The 24,799-nt window shown below is 42.1% G+C and overlaps 1 protein-coding gene across 18 annotated transcripts in view; it reads right to left on the bottom strand.

The window, feature by feature from the left end:
- MTMR1 (myotubularin related protein 1) overlaps window positions 1–18,902 on the bottom strand; it is a 94,079-nt gene extending 75,177 nt beyond the window's left edge. For 13 of the 18 annotated variants that reach the window (XM_080653781.1, XM_080653798.1, XM_080653792.1 and 10 more), the window contains exons 1-2: window positions 18,609–18,884; window positions 12,360–12,465 (exon numbers count right to left, since the gene is read on the bottom strand). In XM_080653781.1, coding sequence (XP_080509907.1) covers window positions 12,360–12,465; window positions 18,609–18,751 — 249 coding nt within the window. In that variant the 5' untranslated portion in view covers window positions 18,752–18,884. Of the gene's footprint in view, window positions 1–12,359; window positions 12,466–17,617; window positions 17,698–18,608 lie in introns of those variants that run through there. The other 5 variants (XM_080653789.1, XM_080653797.1, XM_080653786.1 and 2 more) reach the window with 5 other exon arrangements.
- Window positions 18,903–24,799: the final 5,897 nt, after the last annotated feature.

Genomic DNA, 24,799 nt, shown 5'->3' with positions numbered 1-24,799 from the left:
TAGACTATTTAGACAAAGAAGCTTAAACCTGGCTTTTTTTTTAAGGGGGCAGGGCGTTTTATATATATATGTTTATCATCTTAATTGTGGTAACTGTTTCATAAGTGTATACCTATCTAAACTTATTAAATTGTATGTGCTAAATATGCAAAGTTTATCATTTGTTAATGACAACGCAATAAAGTTATTATAAATATGCATACTTGTGTTAATAAAAACTCAAAATGGGACATATATGGCAATAAAACTCAAAAAGTCTCCACTCCCTGAGCTTCATTCCTCAGTGATAACCATGTTTAACTGGACCTATTTTTAATTATGAGGATCGCCTCCATAACCATAAATATGGTCACACCTCAACTTCTTGATTTGTCTACCTTAAACAGTAGCTAGTTTCATCCCATTTTAAAAGATGAGGAAATAAGCTTTCTCAAACTACTACCTCCCTCTTCCTAATCTCTGATTAATGAAAATTTTATTTTTAGTTCTTTTATTGCCTTCCTTAAGCAAAGCTCCATCATAAAAAAAACTCATGGGGGTAGGGAGAGTTTAAAGAGACTCATGGGGTAATAGGAGGATAAATAATGGTGAGGGAAGGAGACTGGACTTAGGGTGGTGAAAACACAATACAGTATACAGATGATGTATTATATAATTGTACACTTTAAACCTATATACTTTTATTAACCAATACCACTCCAAAAATTCAATAAAAATTTTAAATACTCATGATATGATTTTTAGGTGCCAGGCACTCTTCTAAGCACTTTGTATGTATTAACTTATTTCACTCTCAGAACAACCTTGTGAGATAAAAACTATTGGCTCCAGTTTTGATGAGAAAACCAAGTCAAGGTTAAATAATCAGCCAAGTTCAAGCTGGCAGAACAAGTACTTAAACCCAGGTGGTTTGCTACAATGCCTCAGGATGGCGTCACTATAATTAACACATTTAAACTATAGTCTTCAAGCATACAATCTCCCTTTTAGGGTTCATGTAAAAATCAACACCACTATCACTTCCCTCGCTTCCCCTTTCTACCTCCAAACCTCTGCTCTAGCAAGCCATTATTTTCACATTTTTTCTGTAACTACAATATTTCTGACACTTTCTCTATAACGTGATACCAACAACTGAAAATAACAAAGTAGCATTCACAAGTAGTGTAACTGAGCCTTCCTTCCTTATATGTAGGACATATACCTTTATCAATAAGCCTTTCGTATTGGAAGGAGAGACTAACTCAAAATCCTGGAAAGGGGTAGGATGATACGTGCTTTTACACTCACATAATTCTTTTCTTTTAAATATATATTTTTATTGATCTCAGAGAGAAAGGGAGAGGGAGAGATAGATACATCAATTATGAGAGAGAATCATTGATTGGCTGCCTAATGCACACCCCACACTGGGGATCAAGCCCCCAATCCCGGCATGTGCCCCGACTGGGAATCGAACCGTGACCTCCTGGTTTATAGGTCCAATACTCAACCACTGAGCCACACCTGCCGGGCCTACACTCACATAATTCTTTACCGACTGTAATGAATTCCTTGGTATTCTTGGTAGAAGACCAAGAAGGTCTCCTGAAAGTCTATAAGTTAATACCCAAGTGTTTCTCTCTGGTTTAGTTTACATTTCTTCTGAAATAAGCCATTTCAGGTACACAGAGAGATTTATTCTTTTTTTTTCTTGAACTGGATTCTGACCGAAGCTGGAAAAGAGAGCAGTGGTTTTAAGTTAGGAGGCCTGGGTCCTATTTCTGGCCTCTTAATGTCTGCACTGGGTCCCAGTCTCTACACATACAAAAGGAGAGGAGTCTCCAGAATGACTGCAAGGTCCTGACCAGCTATAAAACCACAGGAATTATGTATCTAATCCTCGTGGAAAAACTTCAGAAAACATCTTCCCAACCAAGGCTTCTGGATGCAAACCAGCATAGTGGTTAGAAGAATGAACTCTGGAGTCAAATCTTGCGTTACTGCCCGCTGGACCCCTGATGAGCAACACAAGCCCTGGGAGTTTTAGTCTCCTCTTCTCTAAATCAGTGAGGCTGGGCACACTTCCCTTGCAGGTTGTTGGGAGGGTATAATTGGGTAACACAATTGTACCGGGGTGGATAAGTACTCAGGAAGCAGTTGTTAGCATAAGCACTATTTAGGCAACCTTTTATAGTTGATTAGAGGCCCAGTGCACGAATTCCTGCATGGGTGGGGTCCCTTGGCATGGCCAGTGATCAGGGTTGATCGGGGCCATCTCACCGAGTCCCAATCAGGCTGGCCGGCCGGGGGAGGGACCGCGGGAGGTTGGCCGGCCACAGGAGGTTGGCTGTGGGAGCGCATTGACCACCAGGGGGCAGCTCCTGCACTGAGTGTCTGCCCCCTGGTGGTCAGTATGCGTCATAGCTACCGACTGGTTGGCCAGTCATCCAGTCATCCGATCATATCGGCTGCTTAGGCTTTTATATATATAGATGGGTCTCAGCCTACCCAACTTGCACCACAACTATCTTGACCTGCCTCACATCCCCTCTCTCACCTCCTACACATGCCAAGAACCTACGAGAAGGTGCAAAAAAGTTAATGATCTTAGTCTATTTAACAAAGCAAGCAAACTACCTGGAAGTTAAGTATGGAATTCAGAGTGCTTCTGGATTGAACACATGCTGTGACGGTGGTTCAACTGCCCCTAAATCCAGAGGGGCAGAAGCTCCTGCACTTGGGACCCTCCCAGACCTCGTCATTGTATCTCTTCATCTGGCTGTTTATCTGTGTTCTTTATCATACCCTTTAAGAAACTGGTAAATGTTCAGTGTTTCCCTGAATTCTGTGAGCTGGTCTAGCAAATTATCAAATTCAACAGGGGGTCGTGGGAGTCCCTAACTTGTAGCCAAGTCTGGCAGAAGTTTTGGGGAAACTGGGCACCCACTATTTGCTTTGGCATCGGAAATGGGGGACAGTCTCATGAGACTGAGCCTTTAACCTCTGGGTTATGCATTAACTCCAGTTAGTGTCAGAATTTAATTGAATTGGAGGACTCCCAGCTGATGTTGGAGAATTGGTTGGTGTGGGGCAGTGGTCGGCAAACTCATTAGTCAACAGAGCCAAATATCAACAGTACAACGATTGAAATTTCTTTTGAGAGCCAATTTTTTTAAACTTAAACTTCTTCTAATGCCACTTCTTCAAAATAGACTCGCCCAGGCCGTGGTATTTTGTGGAAGAGCCACACTCAAGGGGCCAAAGAGCCGCATGTGGCTCACGAGCCGCAGTTTGCCGACCACGGGTGTGGGGGGAAAAACGCACATCTGGTGTCAGAAGTGTTCTAGGTATGCAATGTGAGTAGCTGGGAGGGAAACAGTGAATTATTTCCCAGAGAATCCCCCCAATTTAAATTTGTATGAAAGTTTGTTTTGGGCATTAAACTCTCTTCCTCTGCCCTCAGGTTCCATTCAAGTCTTTCTTTGGGGCACTCCCCACTAGAGAGGTAAGGGGTCGGGATGATCACTTGCTCTGGGTGGATTAGGGAAAAAGAGCTACTGTGCTCCCCTTTGCCTCTCTGGGCTATGTGTGCCAGCCTGCCTATAGGGTACAGCCTGGTCTCCTGGTCCCATGAAGAATTTGCCCACATGGGCTCTGCCCCAAAGGAGAGGTCAAAGTTGTTCAGGGCTGCCTTTGGGAGAGTGTGTATTATCCAGGGCCCACTGTGGCCTCACACCTGAGCCAGGCCCTTCAAGTCAGCTTTGAGCAATTATTATGGTCTTTATCAGTTCAGCTTCTGTTTGAATTCTTTAGGTAGTTGACACCCCTAAATCCTCAACAGCATGGAAGTTGTTTCAGAAAGTTTTCAAACCCAGCCAGTACCAGTAATATAAATATCAACAAGATCCACTCAATTCCAGGTGCTGTGGTAAATGTTTTAGGTGTTATCTCAACCCTCCCAGCCACTGGGAAAGGAGATTCTACTATTATCCCGATATGACAAATGAGGAAACCAAGGCAGCAAGAGGTGAAGTAACTTACCCAAGGTGATAGAGCGGTGAAGTAACTTACCCAAGGTGATAGAGCCAGCAAAGCAGAGTGGGGAATTCAAACCCAAGCTGGCTGGTTTTAGCATCCATGCTCTTAACCTGGAAAAGGCCCCACCTAAACCTGTTCCCCTTCCGGAGGAGGCTGATAAAGGCCCTCAGGCTTAATGCCCAGAATGCCATGCTCTGCCCCCTCCTCTCCTCCCACCACACCTTGTTTACTTGTCCTTTGAATGCTCATCACAGTCCAATTTGTATTATGTTTTCTGGTGACTCTTTCCCCTACTATGAATTCCATGCAGCCCAGCCCTTGAAAATAATGATAGATCCTCCCTTCCCCCAACTGATGGACGGAGTATGACGTAACCTGCACCTGCGGCCTGGACATTCCTGAGCACCTAACCAGGCACCTTATATGGACTATACATTGAACCACCAATCAGCACCACCCAAATACCCTAAGCTCTTGATTCCTAAGTACCTAAGTGCCTAATCATGTGCCTTATATGAAACCACCAATCAGCACGTGCCGAGTACCCTAAGCCCCATCCCTTCCCATTCCTCCCCTTAAAAGGCGTGTTCACCTCTGCACGTGATGATGTTCTCCCCTGGAGACAGCCTGGCAGGGTCCTTCTCCTCTAATAAAGCCTGTAGTCCTGGTTTTTCGGCCTCTCTCTCTCATTTTTTCAATAACAGGTGCCTTACATCACATTTATAGAAGTGATTTGGGCTCCGCAATTACAATACACTTCTCTTGTTTTTGTTTTTACATATCATAGCATAACTATATGTTTCATTTAAATCATACTTTTGATATATCACGAATTTTTAGAAATATTAATCAAAATATATTTTACATGCAATACGGAGAGATTCCATGTACTATGTACTATGTACTATATCATCTGATTTCCCCAATGGGAGTATATAACAAAACTATACTGCCATATCAGAACCAGAATACTGACACTAACACAGTCAAGACACAGAACAATTTAATCACTACAAGACCCCAAAGTTGTTCTTTTATAGCCACATCCACTTTTTCCCTGCCCTTCCCTTTCTTAGCCCCTGTTAACCATTAATCTATTCTCCAGTTCTATAATTTTGTCATTTCAGGACTGCTATATAAATGAAAACATACAGTCCATGAACTTTTGGGAGTGCTGTTTTTTTTTTGTTGTTGCTTTGTTTTGTTTTGTGTGTGTGTGTGTGTGTGTGTGTGTGTGTGTGTGTGTGTATGTGTGTGTGGTTTTGGCTTTTTTATTGTGTTTGTTTTTTAATCCTCACTTGAGGATATTTTTCCCATTGATTTTTAGAGAGAGAGGAAGGGAGAGGGAGAGACAGAGAGAAACACAGATGTGAGAGACACATGGATTGGTTGCCTCCTGCATGCCCCTGACCAGGGTCAGGAGCCTGAGACCGAGGTACATGCCCTTGACCAGAATCAAATCCGAGACCCTTCAGTCTGCCGGCTGATGCTCCAGCGAGGGCAGGAGTGCTGTTTGTTTGTTTGTTTGTTTGTTTGTTTGTTTGTTTATTCAGTGTAATTCCCTTCTCTCTGTCCTCTCTATTCTGCTACTGAACCCATCCATTGAGGTTTTTTTTAAAAAAATTCAGTTATCGTATTTTTCAGTTTTAAAATTTCCATTTGGTTGTCCTTTATCTCATATTTCTTTGTTTAAACTTTTCTATTTCTTGTCTGTGACATTCTAGTATATTTGTAATTGCTTATTGAAACAATTTTATGATGGCTTCTTTCAAACCTTTTTTACATCATTCTAATATCTGTCATCTCAGTTTTGGCATCTATTCTCTTTTTTTCATTCAGTTTAAGATCTTTCTGATTCTTGGCATAATGAATAATTTTCTTTTTTAATCCTCACCCAAGGATATTTTTCCATTGATTTTTAGAGTGAAAGGAAGGGAGGAGGAGGCAGAAGAGGGAGGGAGGGAGGGAGGGAGGGAGGGAGGGAGGGAGGGAGGAAGGAGGGAGGGAGGAATATCTATGTGAGAGAGACATATCAACTGGTTGCCTCCCACATGAGCCCCGAACGAGGCCAGGGATCAAACCTGCAACTGAGATATGTGCCCTTGACCTGGAATAGAACCTGTGACCTCCCCTAGCTTGTTTGGCTCAGTGGATAGAGCATTGGCCTGCAGACTGAAGGGTCCTGGGTTCAATTCCGGTCAAGGGCTCGATCCCCAGTAGGGGGCGTGCAGGAGGCAGCTGATCAATGATTCTCTCTCATCATTGATGTTTCTATCTCTCTCTCCCTCTCTGAAATCAATAAAAATATATTTAAAAAAGAACCTGTGACCCTTTGGTCTGAGGACCAACACTCTAACCACTGAGGAAAACTGGCCAGGGCTAATGAGTGATTTTTCAAATAAAAATCTAGACATTTTGAGTATTATAAGATCTTATTTAAACCTGCTGTTTGAGCTGGCTTTCTCTGACACTGCTCCAGCAGAAGGGGAGGGTGGGCACTGTCTCATTACAGCCTAGCAAGGGTTGAATTTAGGCTCTCCATTTGGCCTTGCTGGAGGGTGGGTGTGGGGCCGAAACTTTTTCTGTGGTGTTTGGCTAGAGTACAGTGGTTAGTGTCTAAGAGTTTTCTTTTTGTTAGGCTGCCCCTTTCATGGTCCTTTGGTTACAGAGTAGGCTTTTGTTGTCTGTGCCTGTTGGCATTTTGGGGTTGCTGGCTTCTTCAGCAAAAAGTCTGGGACATAACAGTATGTGGCAAAAATTTCACCACCCTGTTGTTCCTTGGGTCCTGAGGTGCCTGACCAGTTTGCCTCTTCTCTCTCCCTTTCATAGAATTCTTATGTTTATTTTACAGATTATGTCCAGGGTTTCTAGTTATCCTTAGCATGAAGAATAAGAAAAAGTACATCTGCTCCATCTTTCTAGAAGCAAAAGCCCAAATCCTGATATTTCTAAGCAATAATTCTTCCCTACGTGTAACCCTGGGAGACAGGATAGCACTTTTCTATTAGAGTGGTTACAAATTAGATGCCTGCTGCTCAAATAGGCAGCAGAGTTTTTTCTAATTTAATTATTCTAGGGGGAGTTGCTGTACTCTCCAGTTCTCCACAGCTCCCTCCTATATCTGCCCAGCTTGTTAACTATCTCATGTAGACATTTGCATTTCCAAACTCAGATTTAATAAATAGATCATGAGGTCAAGCTATCAACAACGGATTACAGCCATGGATTCTGGAAGATCATGCTCAAGCCTCCCTTTTCATAGATAGCAGCACTCCATTTAAGAAATATTAACTAAGACTTAGTTCAAGCATAATTAAGCCTTCCCCATACACTGCATTCCACTTCTCTCCAAAGCCCTTCAGGAAATTTTTGTTGAGCATCCAGAATTTAATCACTGTACTAATTTGTTAAAATGATTAAACTTAGTACAGGACCCTCTCCATTATCTTCTTCAGAATGTTTAAAGATAAGATCTAGCTACTGTGTGTGTGTGTATGGATGAGGAGAGGAAAACAGGAGAAGTACATAGATTTGATGATGATAATGACAATGATGGAACCAGAGGAAGGAGGATGATAACATTAAAATTATAATGTCATAATTTCCTGAAGGCCAGCCAGAATCAAATCCTTTTCTGACAAAACAGAATTGAAGAATGTTCTACAAAGAAAGGAGTTTAGAGACTTACAATCTAATCCAAACTCTTTTATCCTTACAGATAAGGAAACTGACAGTCATGGGCTATACAAGTTCACAAAGCCAACCAGTACTGTTTGTACTATTCCATCATGTTCCCTCTCCTGGCCTAGTTCTACTTTCCCAGCAATGGAAACTGATCAACTGTGTCACTTTTAATAGTTCCTAAACAATTCTTAACTATATTATTTCATCTAATCTATGGAACATTACATTCTGATCTTGTTCTTAAATTTATTGACAAATACAAGAGAGAATTTTACTCTTTTAGCCCAGTAAAAATGAAAGCAATTGAGTAGTAGAGGGGCAGGGCAAACAAAACAAAACATTTTATTATATTTCTTCTAGGAGTGTTAATTATTAATCAAATATTCAGGATGACTTGGTATTAAAGCAAACATTTATTAATTTAGTTGATTTACAAATCAACATAAAGGCTATCTACTCTTTCATCTGCGACAATGTTTCTCAAACTTCTGTCATTTCATATATTGCCTCTACAAGTTGGTTTGCTGTATCTGTATAGCGCCTGTACTAATATTAGTATTTACGGCCTTTAAATCCACTCCTTTTTCATACTTTGCCTAGCTCTAAGAAATAACATCCATTCAACTACAAGTTTGATGTGCTGGTTTTACTAAACTCATTAAAATAATTGTGTAACTGTTAAAAATTTCCATGGACATACCATCTAAACTTATCTCATGTGAAACCGGTGACTTTCTTACCACACTTTGGGTGACCTGATCCTGAGCTGTCAATTTATGATATGAGTAAATAATAAAACAATCATCTCCAAAATCTATCATGGGTTGCTAATTATTCAGATTTATGGACATGTACCAAAAATGTATGGTCCCATCACTAATTTCAACAGATATTAACCTCGGGAACCTAGCTTTTCAGATTTTATTGTACGTAAGAAATATATGAAGCACTGGGTAGCCTGCCTTCAGAGATTCTGATTCACAGAGTAGGATGGGGTCCAAGGAAGGTGCATTTTTGCAGGCACCCCATTGAGTGCTGATGTGAGAAGACCCAAGGGCCACATTTTGAAAAACAATGGGCAGAGGGGTGGGACAAATTTTAAAACTCATTCTAGCTCTTCAATAGGATGATTTGGGTTCAAAACCTAGTTCTTTTTTCTTTTTGGTCAAGTTGTACTAGCAAAACATTAGATAGAGCTTTAATACCATCTTGAGTTCAAATCCCAGTTCTGACTGTGTGATACTAAGCAAGTCAAGTGACTTCTCCAACGCTTGGTTTCCTCATCTGTTAAATGATGATTAAAATAAAAGTGACCTTACTGGGTTAAGGCTTAAATGGGTGATATGTCAAAACCACAGAACCCTGTACATGCTAGGAGGTTGATGAGGATGTGGAACCACTCTCAGCAGCCTACCACTCAGAAGACAATCAGCATCCTATATAATAAAAGACTAATATGCAAATCGACTGGACAGCAGAACGACCAGTCACTATGATGCACACTGACCACCAGGGGACAGATGCTCAATGCAGGAGCTGCCCCCTGGTGGTCAGTGCACTCCCACAAGGGGAGCTCCGCTCAGCCAGAAGCCAAGCTCACAGCTGGGGAGCACAGCGGCGGTGGTGGGAGCCTCTCCCGCCTCCGCAGCAGCGCTAAGGATGTCCGACTGATGGCTTAGGCCCGCTCCCAGACTTTGAAAGGGCACAGGCCGGGCTGAGGGACCGCCCCTGCAAGTGCACAAATTTCGTGTGCTGGGTCTCTAGTTTCAAATAAAGATACAAGTGCTCTGTTCCATACAAACACCTGCTCCCATTTAATTACAAACCTTGAATTTTACCTATAATAAATTAACCTCCAAATTGAGTGTGTATTTTATTTTTTTTTACTAAATTGATTGGGGTGACATTGGTCAAAATGAACATATAGTTTTCATGTGTGGATTTCTACGTTACATGATCTGTATATTGCACCGTGTGCCCACCACCCAAAGTTTGAGTGTGTATTTTAAATAAGATATTTGTACAATAGACAATTTCAAATATTACTGATTGATGACTACAAATTAAATTATCAAAGAATTGTATCTGGCCCTATCTGATTTGGCTCAGTGGATAGAGTGTTGGCCCTTGGACTGAAGGGTCTTGGGTTCCATTCCGGTCAAGAGTATGTACCTCTGTTGCAGGGTCCTGCATCCCAGGGGCACATGCGGGAGGCAATCGATGTGCCTCTCTCACATAGACGTTTCTCACTCTCTCTGTCCCTTCCACTCTCTCTAAAACATCAATGAAAAAAATATGCTCAAGTGAGGATTTTTTTAAAAAGAGTTCTATCTGGACCTTTAGGGAAAACCCCAAACAATGGCTCCCAAGCCAGAGGTGTCTCAAAGGTAGCCTATCTTGGTTACTCTGATTTTAAGAACTACTTTATAAGTAGCATGTAAAATTATCCTTGTGGTTTAGAATAAAAAATATGTATTATTAAAAAAAAAACTTGCTCCTTAAAAAAATATAACTCCCGAATAATAACTTTAACAGCAACTTTGTAGATTTGACTACAGGGCAAATATAACAAAGACAATGATAAGACATACTGTTTTACAATAATTCATCAAAGACTTTAGCCATGATCTGATGTAGATACTTAAAATTCAATTTATAAAATATAGAAAAGCCTTAGTTTTTTCTGAATACCATCTGTTAAACCATTCTGATATGAGCCAATTCTGCTACACAAAATTTGTTAATAGACTAAAATTAAAAAAAAAACAGTTGCTTTATATTAAAGTACAGACTCACTCTGCTCTATTAATAAAGAGGTTAGAAAGCTATGCACACAAATCAACATTCAATCTTTTATAGAACCCACACAGCACTAACAAATATTCAACCAAATGAAAACATTACAGTTAATTCATTAATTGTCAGTACAGAAAATCACTCCAAGGACTAAGAGCTAGCTATTCTCTGCTAACATGGGTCCTTGAGCCTCTCCACTCAGCAGGGCACTTACTCAGCTAAAGTGGAGGCAATAGGGCGACCAGTAGCTGCTCAGTGACCAGCCACTCAAGCATCAGTGATATAGCAGATGTTTCTCCCACCTGGAGATGGTATATTTGCCCAGCTGGGTTTTTTTTTATATATTTTTTTTTATTGATTTCAGAGAGGAAGGAAGAGGGGGAGAGAGATAGAAACATCAATGAGATGAGAGAGAATCATTGATCCTCTGCCTCCTGCATGCCCCACACTGGGGATAGAGCCCGCAACCCAAGCATGTGCCCTTGACCGGAATTGAACCTGGGACCTTTCAGTCCACAGGCCGATGCTCTATCCACTGAGCCAAACCAGCTAGGGCGCCCAGCCAGGTTTTGAGGACCAGGAGTCCCAGCTGCTACTATGTGGTTAAACACAAAAATCAAATAGCAGGGAAACTTATTAAGGAATACACTGTCACCCTTCTGGTTAGGCAGATTATCCAATTTCTACTAATCCACAACCAATGCTTTCCTTTGGTAGGTGTCATCAAAAGCATTTGACAGCTTGTATGAAGCAAGTACAGCATGACAGCCAAATTTCAATTACATGGCCTCTTGAGCCAGTCTTTGCATGTATGTTATGAGCTAAAGAGGAACTGAGTCCAGTGTCCTTAAACAAGGAGCAGCTATTAGGAATGAATTAGGGTCTTTATTGTAGTTCTTAAATTGTTTGTAAGATTTGATGCCTGGCAAGGACCATGATTTTGAGAGACTGTTGATTGAGGGTAGTCTGGAATACTAAATGTAATTTGCAAATACTTATGAAAATCAATTATCTCTTACTACCAGGCAAAATTACTATAATAAACAGAAATCTCAAATCAAGCAAACATTACAACCTGAAATGTAAACACAGTTTCATTTAATGTACCTGTTAATAGTTTATTTACATTAAAACAAAGTTAATCTTCAACCTAAATGATGGAATACTCAAGTGCTTTATTTGTTAATTGATTCAACAAATATTTATTGAGCATCTGCTAAGTTCCAAGATCATGCTAGGGAAGCAGTGTTGAGTAAAAGAACCCCAGCCCCTCCCTACTGACCAAGGAGCTTATCACTGTTAACTTTAGAATAAGCAGGAAATCCAACTTTAAAAATAAACAAGAAGATATTTCTTAATTTAATAAGGACTAAAATATCAGGCTGCCCATAAAAATATTCTTGAGATTTTACAAATTTTTTACATTATATTATCACATGTTAATGCTGAATACCCACAGGTAGTATACAGAAACAAATTGTAGGAAAATACTGTACATCAGATATTTTCTGAAATTTAGAATATTAACAAAGAAGATATAGGTATTTATTATAATAAGGTAAAAAGTAATATATAATATAATGTATATTAAATCATAAAATGTAACTGGAGTTTTAAAAGAATGATTATAATATAAAGGCATCTTTTCCTCTCAATTACAAAATTATTACCACATATACTAGATCCTGGTAAAGTTTCTCTTCTAAAGTTCACATCTAACAACAGAGAACCTTTCAGCCTTGTTCCCAAGCAAATGGCCATCCAGCAACAAGGGACCAAAGTCTCACTTGATTTAAAATTGCAAAGCTTCTTGGCTACTGAGCATATTGAAAATAAATTAAGAACTCAATGCTGCTTACCTTATAATCTCTGGATACATTTTCTGATGTCACTGAACCTGAAATCTGACTAGAAATTGTAGCAGCAATAAGCTGTTTACACCATTCAACATGTGATCCTGTGGGACTAAAAGAAATAGTGTGATTAAAATATTTTAAGACATAAATTCTTGGTGAGAAAAATGAGCACTGACTGGGGATATACACTGAGTGGCCAGATTATTATGATCTCTGAACGCCTAATAATCTGGTCACTCAGTGTGTGCATGTGTGTGTGTATGTGTGTGTGTGTGTGTGTGTATGTGTGTGTGTGTATACATATATGTATATATATTAGAGGCCCGGTGCATGAATTTGTGCATTGCTGGGGTCTGCCCATCCTGGCCAGGGGGAGGGGACATGGGCGGTTGGCCAGCCTGCCTGCTGGTCGAACTCCTGGTCGAGGGGACAATTTGCATATTAGCCTTTTATTATATAGGATGTACACTGAGTGGACAGATTACTATGTGTTCAGAGATCATAATAATCTGGCCACTCAGTGTATATATATATACATTTCTTTTTTCAGATGAACTTTTATTACACTATTTGGTTACCTTTACATTTACTATAAGAACTGAAATACTGACTAATAACTAGGAAGCAAGTTAGCTTTCAGGTTGATTTTAAATGAATTGAAAATTTATTTTTAAGATTCTAAGCAAGTTATTCCCTATCATTTAATGGAATTTTACTCTTACAATTACAGGGATGGGCAAACATAGGTTTGCAGTTGTAAGTATACCAAAGTTTATTCTTGTATTATTACTGATTATTGTATTATTTTGCCAACCCCTGTATATAGAATGGATATTCTTAATGTGATGTATACAGGAAATTAATTCTAAAGTGAAATATTTACCTTAAAGCATATGCTTTTAAAACATTCAATCGATTTCATGTTGGTAGTTTCAAATCTAGAAAATGTAATTTTGAATAAATCAAAGTAACTCTTAATGTAGCAACGTTGATTATGTGATTTTTAAAAGAACAAAATAGAAAAATGATGTCTGTGTCTGGTAATAATGCTTTCTTATACTTCTGTAAGGGCTTTGATGACTTACAAAAGGCTCTTACAGTCCTTATTATATCAGAGCCTCATAACCATGGAATAAGAAGACAGAACAGAAAGTAGCCAACTTGTTTCTGAGATGAGATAATTGAGGCACAGAGGGGACATGCCTGGTAAGAAAGTGGCAGGCCTGTCTTCAGTTCCATTAGGGCTGTTCTGCCAGAATATGGCAAAACCAGTAGTGGCCAACTCACTGAGCTGGAGGGCAAAACAGAGGCCAGTACCACAGATGCCAGCCACTGCCTACATGAGAACACCACGTTGCAATGAAAATGGCACCTTCCACTTGTATGGTGCTCTAAAATATTCAACACAATTCTACTCACAGCCTCACCCCAGCCTCACAGTGACCCATCTTACAGATGAGAAAACTGAGGTTCCAGTGTTTGACCAAGGTCACATGGCTGGTAAGTGTTCAGGGCTGTGCACTCCTGACCTCAAGGACCTCATAAGCAAACTAAGCAGAGAGGGAATTAAAAACTGCCCCTAGGGGAAAGATTTTTCTCTCAACTGGTCAAAGTACTGAAGAAATCAAGCAAAAGGGCAAAACATTTACCTTGCAGGTAGCTTTCACTGTAAACAATGTTCAAGACCTTTAAAAATCTCATCTCTAACTAAATACACATTCATGTATGGAAGAATAGAAAAACCTGGGTTACCTAGGCAGTATTTAAAATAACCTAAGTAGTAAAATAAAGATATTTGGTGTTCTCCACTAGTGATCTAAATTGTAGTCTGACAAAGATGTTCAGTGGTTATCTGTGGGACTGAAAATATAAGTAAAAACATGCGCTAAATGGGCAGACATTCCTATATGTCAAGAATTCATTTACCACAATTTCTAAGAGGAAGAAGGAAGGAAAGGGGAGGGATTTTAGTTTCCTTTTTAAAGGCTAAGTCACCTTTATTGCCCAGTTATAGCATACTTTTCTTATCATGTAGCCTCTTTTCCTGTCAGCATCTACCCCTGATTGCAAATCTAACAGAAACCTGCCTGTGTACCCACCATGGGTGATCTGTTGTTACCATCTACCCAGCATTCTTTACCCCTTCTTCTGATAAGGACACTTCTCTCTACTGTGGGGAACAACCCCTCAACTTCACAGGCTTCTGTGGGGGAGGGAGAAGAAGAGTGACTGACCTCTTATTCCTCCTGCCCCCACTTGTAGGGAAGTGACCCAGGCTGAGCCAATTGAAGCTTTTCTCTTAGACCCTGGGTTGAATCCACCTCAGCCCACTGAAGGCCACTCCCCACCCTCACCACTTTGAGGAACCCACAGAGATAAAGAGTAAGACAAGAAAAATTCAACAGATGGAGGGGGGTGGGTGCTGACAACACTATTTGCAACTCTGGTGCCAAATGTGCTATGGCCATTTATCAGCAGCAGTGATGTGCACCAAGACAGTTTGTTCTTTGGCTTAAGCTAGAATGATTTGTATTTTTTGTCACCTGTATCCAAAAGTGTCCTGGCCAACAAAGTTACAAACAGTGTGGTTTAGTGGGAGGGTAGAGAGGAGGTCTGGATCCAAGTCCTGTTTCTTTCATCTGCTAGCTCCGTGACCTTGAGCAAGCCACATCCTCTTGCAGGACCACAGATTTGACATCATTAAGAGAAGTACAGTATTCAGAAGACAGAAGAGGGTCCCACAGTCCATGGAGTGGGGCTGAACCACAGCTGGAGAGCCAGGTTTCACTCTCATGGTCACTCTTAAGCGTGTGAATCAGAACTGTGAATGACAAACCTGAGAAGGGAAGCCATATCTCCTCTCCCCAACCTCTTCTCTTTAGTCTGTGAAATTTCCCTCTACATGCCTGGTATCAACAATCACTTGGCGCCTCCCAACCTTGTTTCTCCAACCTGGGTGTGGATGTCCATAATCCTAGGAGACATCACTAATCGGTCCCAGACATCACTAATGGACCCTGCCAACTCAAACTTTCTGAACCATCATCAGCCCCATGTTTTCTAAATTAGATGAAAGCACAGCCAGTTACCCAGGCCCCTAAGGCCTAAAAGCTGGGGTTTACATTGGAGTCCACCCCTCACTTCGCTCTCACACCTGATATCACAAGAATGCACCTTGCTTGATTGCTATTCCAGTTTCCCTTTTCAGACACCCATCATTCTTCTGTGTTCTCCTCCTGCCTCATGAATTTAAGCGCAGTCTCTATGCTTAAACTCCCAAATTGAGGTCTGCAGCCCAGACACCACCTCTGAACTCCAGGATCATATAAACCAACTGCCTCCAGGACAACTGTCATCTCATAACTGAGTACAGAGCTAGAGCCTGCCAGTTTCCTAAAACTGTTTCACTTAGAGGCTTCTCCATCTCAGCAACACCACTTCCTACAAGCCAGAAACCTCAGGATTGTCCTGGATTCTTCTTCTGTCTTACCCAACAACCAATAATCAGCAAACCCTATTGGCTCTACCCTGGAAATTTTCTTCAAATTATATCCAGAATCTGATCACTTCTCCTCCATCCTCCACCCCTCACTGTTCCAGTCTAAGCCATCATCCTCTCTCACTTGGATGACTGCAGTAGCCTCCTACTTGCTAGTCTCTCTGCTTCAACCCTTACCCCTTTTGATGTGTTTTCCACACTGCAGTCATGGAGATCTTACTGAAATCTAAATAGATTATATCATTCCTCTGCTCCAAGACCTGCAATGGCTCCCCATGACTCTCTACCATCTGTCCCTGTGACCTCTCTGCCCCTCGTCCCCTATTGCTCTCTCCCTAGCTCCCTACCAGCTAGTGACACTGGTCTCCTTGCTGACCCTTGAACACTTTGATCACAGTCCCACCCAAGGGTGCACAGGCTTCTGCCTAGAATGCAGTCGTCCCAGATATCTGTATGACTGGATCCCTCACCTCTTTAGGAACATTATTCAAATGTCACTTTCTCAGGTAGGCTTTCTGTGACCACCCTAAATAAAATTCCAAACACTGCCCAAGTGCATATCCCCAACAATTCCCATCCCTTTCCCAACTTTTCTTCTCTAGCACTAATCATCATCTAGCAGAGAACACATTTCACTTGTATTTTTGTCTTTCTCCCACCAAACATACACTCCTCAAGGGCAGGTATTTGTGTCTATTTCCTGCTATACCCTCAGCCCAACATAATGCCTGACACAGAGTAGGCACGTGTATTTGCAGAAGAAACGAATGAATGATTAGCATTTCCATAATCTGATAACTAAGACTACCTGCTTCCAGTCCATTCTCAAATGCCAGTCCCATCCTGTAGTTCACTTGATGGAAATCCTTTTGTGGTCCCTGCAATAGGGTGAACATATATTTTCCCCTTCCAAACCAAATCACTACTGTGAGTTGAAGGAGAACACTATTAATAATTACACTGGCCCAACTAGTAAACCAGTACCATCCTGGGCAAAAGAGATCATGTGGTCCACCCTACATGTAGTGCCAAGTGGCTGTTAAAAATGCAGAATTCCAGACTCCACCCCAGAGGTGGATGGACTAGATTTAGGGTGAGACCCAAGAATATGCATTTAAATCAAGCACTGTAGGTTATTCTGTGGCAGGTTATACAGAACTGTGCCCTGAGAAGCACTGGCCCAGAGGATAAAGGCAAAATGCCCTGGGAAGGCACACAGGTCCCTTCGAGATCTGGCCCCTGCCATCTGCCAGTCTTTTCCCTTACCAGTTCCCCACATCCAGTACCACCTACATGACTACACATTCCACTCCAATGGCTCAAAGCCCTACCCACCCTGTCCCCTGGCTAACTTCTCATTCTTTACCACTCAGTTCACATCTCAGCTTCCTCAGAAGGCCCTTGCTTACTGCCCATACTTGCCAATCCCCCCACCACTAACAAATCAAGTAACCACTTCCGTGTACCCACAATGTAGTAGATCACAGCTTAGGCTGTGACCTTTTAGAAACTACTAACTTCTGGGCCTCCCCCCAAACATCCTGAATCAGAAGCCTCAGGAGGGGGGCCTTGCCCCATGGAGTTCTTTAAAAGCTTCTCAAATGATCACCATCTAGAATGTTTGCATGTTCACCCTACCTTAGCACTTACATTCAATTTAAACTGCTGGTTTGTCTTCTCCGCTGGTAAGAGAGAAAATATTCTCTGACTCTCCAAGCCCTCAGACATTACAGAGTGTCCACAATGAAGGAAAAAATCTTACCATTCCAAGTACTGTCTTAGCTGTGTTTAGTTTTCAGTGAAGCTGACCACTTGGGTGATTAACTTACTAAAATACACTGTAATTACACTGGGGTAGAAACAAAGGGAGTGTTCCTTGTTGTTCCCATGTTTTTGGAAATTTCCCAAAGTTCAGCTCAGTAGTGTGACTAAGCCAGGCAAGAATAAACATTTGAACCTGATGGAGCTGTCTCTCTTGCCTAACTGCACTCTGGTGTCAAGTGAAATGGCCAAGATGTGGGAATACTGGATATTCTGGAGGTGGCATAACCCACCCCTTGCATTGGGGGCATTAGGATGGCCCTCCCAGTTGGACATGGTCAGTTTATGCTTATAACTGATGGATCTTAGTTCTGAGACTGGGTAATAAGCAGTAGGTTCATGTGTTCAGGAAAACATAGAACCGGTTCCTACCAAGGGTAGAGAACTGAAAGTAAACGATTGCGTGTTCTGCATCAGGAGCAGTTTGGACGTTTTCCATCCCAATTTTTCAAATCAGGGTATCTTTGCCCCCATGTGAACCAGCTCCACACCTGCGGGGTTCCACCCCCTGGCCCCCACTCTCAATCCCAATATCAAAGACCCCAAGCATGGTGCGGCTGATATATGGTGGTCTTCAAACCACAGGAGGCAAGGTCACTCTACGAGAGGAGAGCCCCGGTGAAATATCCTCCCCAGTGATTTGTGGCTGGGGCAAGGCCAGCCCAGGCACAGTAAGAGGTGGCACTGGAAATGGTTTGACAGCTGCAAAGCCCCTCAGGGGAACTCCTGCGGGCAAGGCGGAAGTGAGCCAGGTGAGGGGTCCAGGATGTTGAGATGGGGTTCGGAGCCTCGGAGTGGACCAAGTAGGGAGCCAAGGAGGGGGACGCCGCACTCCGACCTCCGACCCACGCGCACGGAGCGGATGGCTGGGGCTCATGAGGGGCCCTAGGGAATTAGGGTGCGGAGGCCTAGGCGGGCCAGGCCCCGCTTACCTGTCCAGGGTCTCCACGCTGGGCTGCCGGGAGCCGGCGGGCGGGGCCCCCGCGACCCGAGGGGGTCTCCAGCCCCCAGCCGGCCCCGGGCCCGGACCCCCGGCGCCCTCGCTGCCCGCTGCCGCCGCCGCCTGCCGGTCCATGGCGCGCCGAGACCGCCACCACCGCGGGGAAGCCGCGATCAGGATCAGAGAAGCAAGCGGAATGTTCTGCCGTGCTCCTGAGGCCCTAATTGCCTCCTGCCGGCTTAGGCGGTCGCCGCCATTAGCTGTCACCTGGCGGCCCCGCGTTACCCACAAGTCCGCGCGCGCGCGGGAGTGGGGGTGGGGGGTTCCAAGGGGGCGCGGCGCTGGCGGCTGGGAGGCCAGGCGTCCGGTCGCCCCTCACACCCGCCCACGCCCACCTGTGCTCCCGCCAGGGAAACCGGAACAGGGGGCAGAGGCTGGAGAAACTTGGACACGACCCAAGCCTTTTGGGTCACAGTCTACAGACGGATGGTACAGAACGTGCTTTGCTCAGGGAACTACCAGCTTGATTATTGAGATACAGCGTTTTTTTTAAAAAAAGTTCAGAGGAATTAAAGGATTAAAAGTCATTTATTTTCTTTTAATTTTTCTTCCCACTTTTAGCCAAGCACTTTGTTACAAGGAAAGTTTTGGGGTGGGGAAGCTCAGGCCCCTAGGCGTCCCTAGTCGTGACATCTCCAAGCGGGAGTAATTCCATACATTTTAGCAATTCCATCCCACCCCCTTTTCTCCCTCCCTCCCACAAAACCCATCTCCTGCCATCTGTAGGGCAACCAAGTGTTCCACCCTCGGAGTTTCTGCCCTTGGTTTATATTAAGAATAACATTTAACTAATGTTGGTTAAATCAGTGCTTTGAAAATCAAGCCAATATCTGATCCTGGACTAGACTTATGTCCCTGCTCATTTTGCTAGGGTTCACATATCCAACTTCTCACCCCTTGTCAACTCACCTCTGGTTTTGTTGGAAATCATGGCTAGGCCCTTTCGCCTATGATTGCTCTCGGTATGGACAGCAGACTTATGACCCTGGAAAAAGACAGACCTAGAGACATGAAGTTCCCACTTCCCATCCCAGACCCATCCTGCCCTACCAACTTAATAACTTCAAACTGAACCTTAACATGTGATTGCTGGAGCCCCAGCAGCCATATTACATACAAAAGGAGGTAAGCCTGGGGTGAAAGGGCAACAGGAGGAGAAAGCATGCAAGGAAGGAAGGAGAGATCTCTAGGCACACTGTAGACCTACCTTCTGCAAGGTTCTGTTTTTCCAAAATTGTTAAGTCAAATGTTTACCCCACTATTATAGACTGAATGCTTGTATCTCTCCTCCTCAAATTCATATGTTGAAGCTCTAACCCTCAAATGATGATAATTGGAGATGAGGCCTTTAGCTGATGATTAGCTCATTAGGAGGGGGGCCCTTGGTCTGATGGGATAAGTGTCTTTATAAAAAGAGACACCGGAGAGATTGGTTTCACTCTCTCCATGTGCAGGCATGGAGGAAAGACCATGTGAGGACACAATGAGAAGGAAGCTGTCTGCAAGCCAGGAAGAAGGCTCTCACCAGTGCTCTCATAAAACCTTGCCAGAACCTTGACCTTAGACCTTCTATCTGTGAATGTCTCCTTATACCAACATTCTTAACTTGGCTATAAATTCATTCACTCAGAGGTCCAGCAACATGCAGAAACCTGAGATAGTCATGGAGAATTGCCTTTCAACACACAAGTGCCCCAACCCATATCAGGATTGTTGGGTTGACCACACTGCCTTCCCAGGAATCACTTAAGGGGACATATATTCATCTGTGTGGTAGGAGGCAAGGTGAGGAATGAATTGTCAGGCCTGCACTGGTGAGATACTAGGACACTAGCACTTAAGAGGCAGGTGAGAGAAGAGGAGCCTTGGAAGAGCCTGAGGCAATGTCAGAGACAAGTACAAGAGCCAGGGTAAAGGGGATCTGAGGGCCAAAAAAGTAGAGAGTTTTAAAAAGGAATGGTTTAGTGTCAGGTGGTGCTGAGACATATGGTAAGGTAGGGCAGAGAACTGGGCCCTGGAATCAGCAACGTGGAGGTGGTGTGGACATTGATAAGAACACTTTCAGGGGACAATTGGAGCTGGAGGTAAGGGTTAAGAAATGTCTGTAAGGGTGTATTAACTTTTCCAGAGAAACAGAATCTATCGCTCTATCTCTAATTTCTTTATCATCTCTATCTCTATATCTGTCTCTATAGTCATGCGCCACTCAAGGATGGGTGTAGGTTCTGAGAAGTGCATAGCTAGGTGATTTCCTTGTTGTGAAAAACATCATAGAGTACACTTACACAAACCCAGATGATATAGCCTCTACACATCTAGCTAGGCCAGTGGTCGGCAAACTCATTAGTCAACAGAGCCAAATATCAACAGTACAACGATTGAAATTTGAGAGCCGAAAACCGACTTCTGTGCATGGGCCACGAAGTTTCAATCGCACTGTACGTGCACGCCTGCACGTGGTATTTTGTGGAAGAGCCACACTCAAGGGGCCAAAGAGCCACATGTGGCTCGCGAGCCACGGTTTGCCAACCACTGACCTAGGCTTTATGGTCTTGCTCCTAGGTACAAATCTGTACAGCATGTTACTTGTACAAAACAACATGAGATCAAATCAAGCACAAGAAAAAACAATGCAGTCAAGTGAGGAAGTAAGCCCGAGATGTATGAGGTTGCTGCTGGTGTAACATTACATACTGTTTCACAACAAACTTATAAGTAAAAACAGCACACTCTAAAATGATGATAAAAAGTATAGCACAGTACATACATAAACCAGCACCATAGTCACTTATTTTTATTATGAAGTATTATGTACTTTTATGTGAGTAGCAGCACAGTAGGTGTGTTTACACCAATACCACCACAAATACATGAAGAATGCATTGCACTGTGGGGTTACAATGGCTATGATGTCACTAGGTGATAGAAATTTTTCAGCTCCATTTTAATGTTATGTGTCCACCTTTGTATAGGCAGTCCATTATTACTGAAACGTCATTATGCAAAGCATGACTGTAATAAGATTTATTATACGAAATTGGCTCACTTGATTATGGAGGCCAAGCAGTCCCATGATATGCTATCTGCAAGCTGGAGACTCAGCAAAGCCATTGCTGTATTTTGAAGGTAGACCCTGGTCTGGATCTGAAGGCCTGAAAACAAGGAGCACTAAAGGCAGAAGATGGATGTCTGGGCTCAACAGTCAGGCAGAAAGAGAATTCCACCTTCCTCTACCTTTTTGTTTTATTCAGGACTTCAATGGATTGGATGAGGCACCTCACTTTGGGGAGGGACATGGACTTTACTCAGTCTATAGATTCACTGATTCAAATGCTAACATGGTAGAAATTGAAGCAGTCATTAAAAAGCTTCCAGCAAACAAAAGCCCGGGGCCAGACAGCTTCACAGGGGAGTTTTACCAAACATTCAAGGAAGAAATAAAACCTATCCTCCTCAGACTATTCCAAAAAATTCAACAGGAAGGCACACTTCCAAGCTCTTTCTATGAAGCCAGCATTACCCTAATCCCAAAACCAGATAAAGACACCACAATAAAAGAGAACTACAGGCCAATATCCTTGGTGAACATAGATGCTAAAATCCTCAACAAAATTCTAGCAAATCGGATTCAGCATTACATTAGAAAGATCATACACCATGACCAAGTAGGATTTATCCCGGGGATGCAAGGCTGGTACAATATCCGCAAATCAATAAATGTGATACATCACATAAACAAATTGAAGACAAAAATCACATAATCATATCAATTGATGCAGAAAAAGCATTTGACAAAATCCAACACCCTTTCTTGATAAAAACTCTCAGCAAGGTGGGAATAGAAGGATCATACCTCAACATAATAAAAGCCATATATGACAAACCCACACCCAACATCATACTCAATGGGCAAAAACTAAAACCATTTGCCCTAAGCACAGGAATAAGACAGGGATGCCCACTTTCACCACTCCTGTTCAACATAGTACTGGAAGTGCTAGCCACAGCAATCAGACAAGAAGAAGAAATAAAGGGCATCCAAATGGGCAAAGAAGTAGTAAAATTGTCATTATTCTCAGATGACATGATACTGTACATAGAAAACCCTAAAGACTCCATCAAAAAATTATTAGACTTAATAAATGAATTCACCAATGTAGCAGGATACAAAATTAATGCCAAGAAATCTATGGCATTTCTATACACCAACAGTGAACTTACAGAAAGAGAAACTAAGAAAACAATCCCATTTACCATCACACCAAAAAAAAATTAAGATACCTAGGAATAAACTTAACTAAGGAGGTAAAAGACCTCTACTCAGAAAACTACAGGACATTGAAAAAAAAAGATAGAGGAAGACATAAACAGATGGAAGAACATACCATGTTCATGGACTGGTAGAATCAACATCATTAAAATGTCCATACTACCCAAAGCAATCTATAGATTCAATGCACTCCCCATTAAAATACCAACGGCATATTTCACAGACCTAGAAAGAACTCTCCAAAAATTCATCTGGAATAAAAAAAGACCCTGAATAGCCACAGCAATCCTGAGAAAGAAGAATAAAGTAGGTGGGATCTCAATACCAGATTTCAAGCTGTATTACAAAGCCACTGTCCTCAAAACAGCCTGGTACTGGCACAAGAACAGGCATATAGACCAATGGAATAGAATAGAGAACCCAGATATCGACCCAAACCACTATTCTCAATTAATATTTGACAAATGAGGCATGAACATACAATGGAGTCAAGACAGTCTCTTCAATAAATGGTGTTGGGAAAATTGGACAGATACATGCAAAAAAATGAAACTAGACCACCAACTTACACCATACACAAAAAAAACCTCAAAATGGATACAGGACTTAAACATAAGACGGGAAACTATAAAAATACTAGAGAATCCACAGGCAGAGAAATCTCAGACATATGCCGAAGCAATTTCTTCACCGATACTGCTCCTAGGGCAATGGAAGCTAAAGAGAAAATAAACAAATGGGACTACATCAAAATAATAAGCTTTTGCACAGCAAAAGAAACCATCAACAAAACAACAAGAAAGCCCACTGTTTGGGAGAACATATTTGCAAATGGTATCACTGATAAAGGTTTAATCTCCAACATTTACAGGGAACTCATACAACTTAATAAAAGAAAGATAAATGATCCAATAAAAAAATGAGCAACAGACCTAAATAGATACTTTTCGAAAGAAGACAGAGGGAAGGCCAAGAGACATATGAAAACATGCTCAAAGTCACTAATTATCTAAGAGATGCAAATCAAAACGACAATGAGGTACCATCTCACACCTGTCAGAATGGTTATCATCAACAAATCAATAAACGACAAGTGCTGGAGAGGATGCGGAGATAAAGGAACCCTCATGCACTGCTGGTGGGAATGCAGACTGGTGCAGCCACTGTGGAGAACAGTATGGAGTTTCCTCAAAAAACTAAAAATGGAACTCCCATTTGACCCAGTGGTCCCACTTCTAGGAATATATCCCAAGAAACTAGAAACACCAATCAGAAAGGATATATACACCCCTATGTTCATAGCAGCACAATTCACCATAGCTAAAATTTGGAAACAGCCTAAGTTCCCATCAGCAGATGACTGGATCAGAAAACTATGGTACATCTACACAATGGAATACTACGCTGCTATAAAAAAGAAGAAATTCTTACCATTTGCAGCATGGATGGAACTGGAGAGCATTATGCTAAGTGAAATAAGCCAGTCAATGAAAGAAAAATACCACATGACCTCACTCATTTATGGATAATAAAGAACATTATAAACTGATGAACAAAAAGATAGATGCAGAGGCAGTAAAGCATCAAACAGACGGTCAAATTACAGCAGGAAGGTTGGGGAAGGGGTGGGGGAATAAGAGATCAACCGAAGGACTTGTATGCATGCATATAAGCATAACCAATGGACGCAAGATACTGGGGGGTGAGGGCATGTATGGGAGTGGGGTGGGGGGCAATGGGAATATATGTACACATGTAATACCTTAATCAATAAAAAAAATAAAAACGTGTCTATTTAGGTTCTTTGCCCATTTTTTTGATTGGATTATTTATCTTCCTTTTGTTAAGTTGTA

This window comes from Plecotus auritus (assembly GCF_963455305.1).
Source record: "Plecotus auritus genome assembly, chromosome: X".
In the NCBI taxonomy this organism is placed as follows: domain Eukaryota; kingdom Metazoa; phylum Chordata; class Mammalia; order Chiroptera; family Vespertilionidae; genus Plecotus; species Plecotus auritus.
The sequence above is the reverse complement of the archived record's forward strand: the minus strand, read 5'-3'. Positions and strand labels throughout refer to the sequence as shown.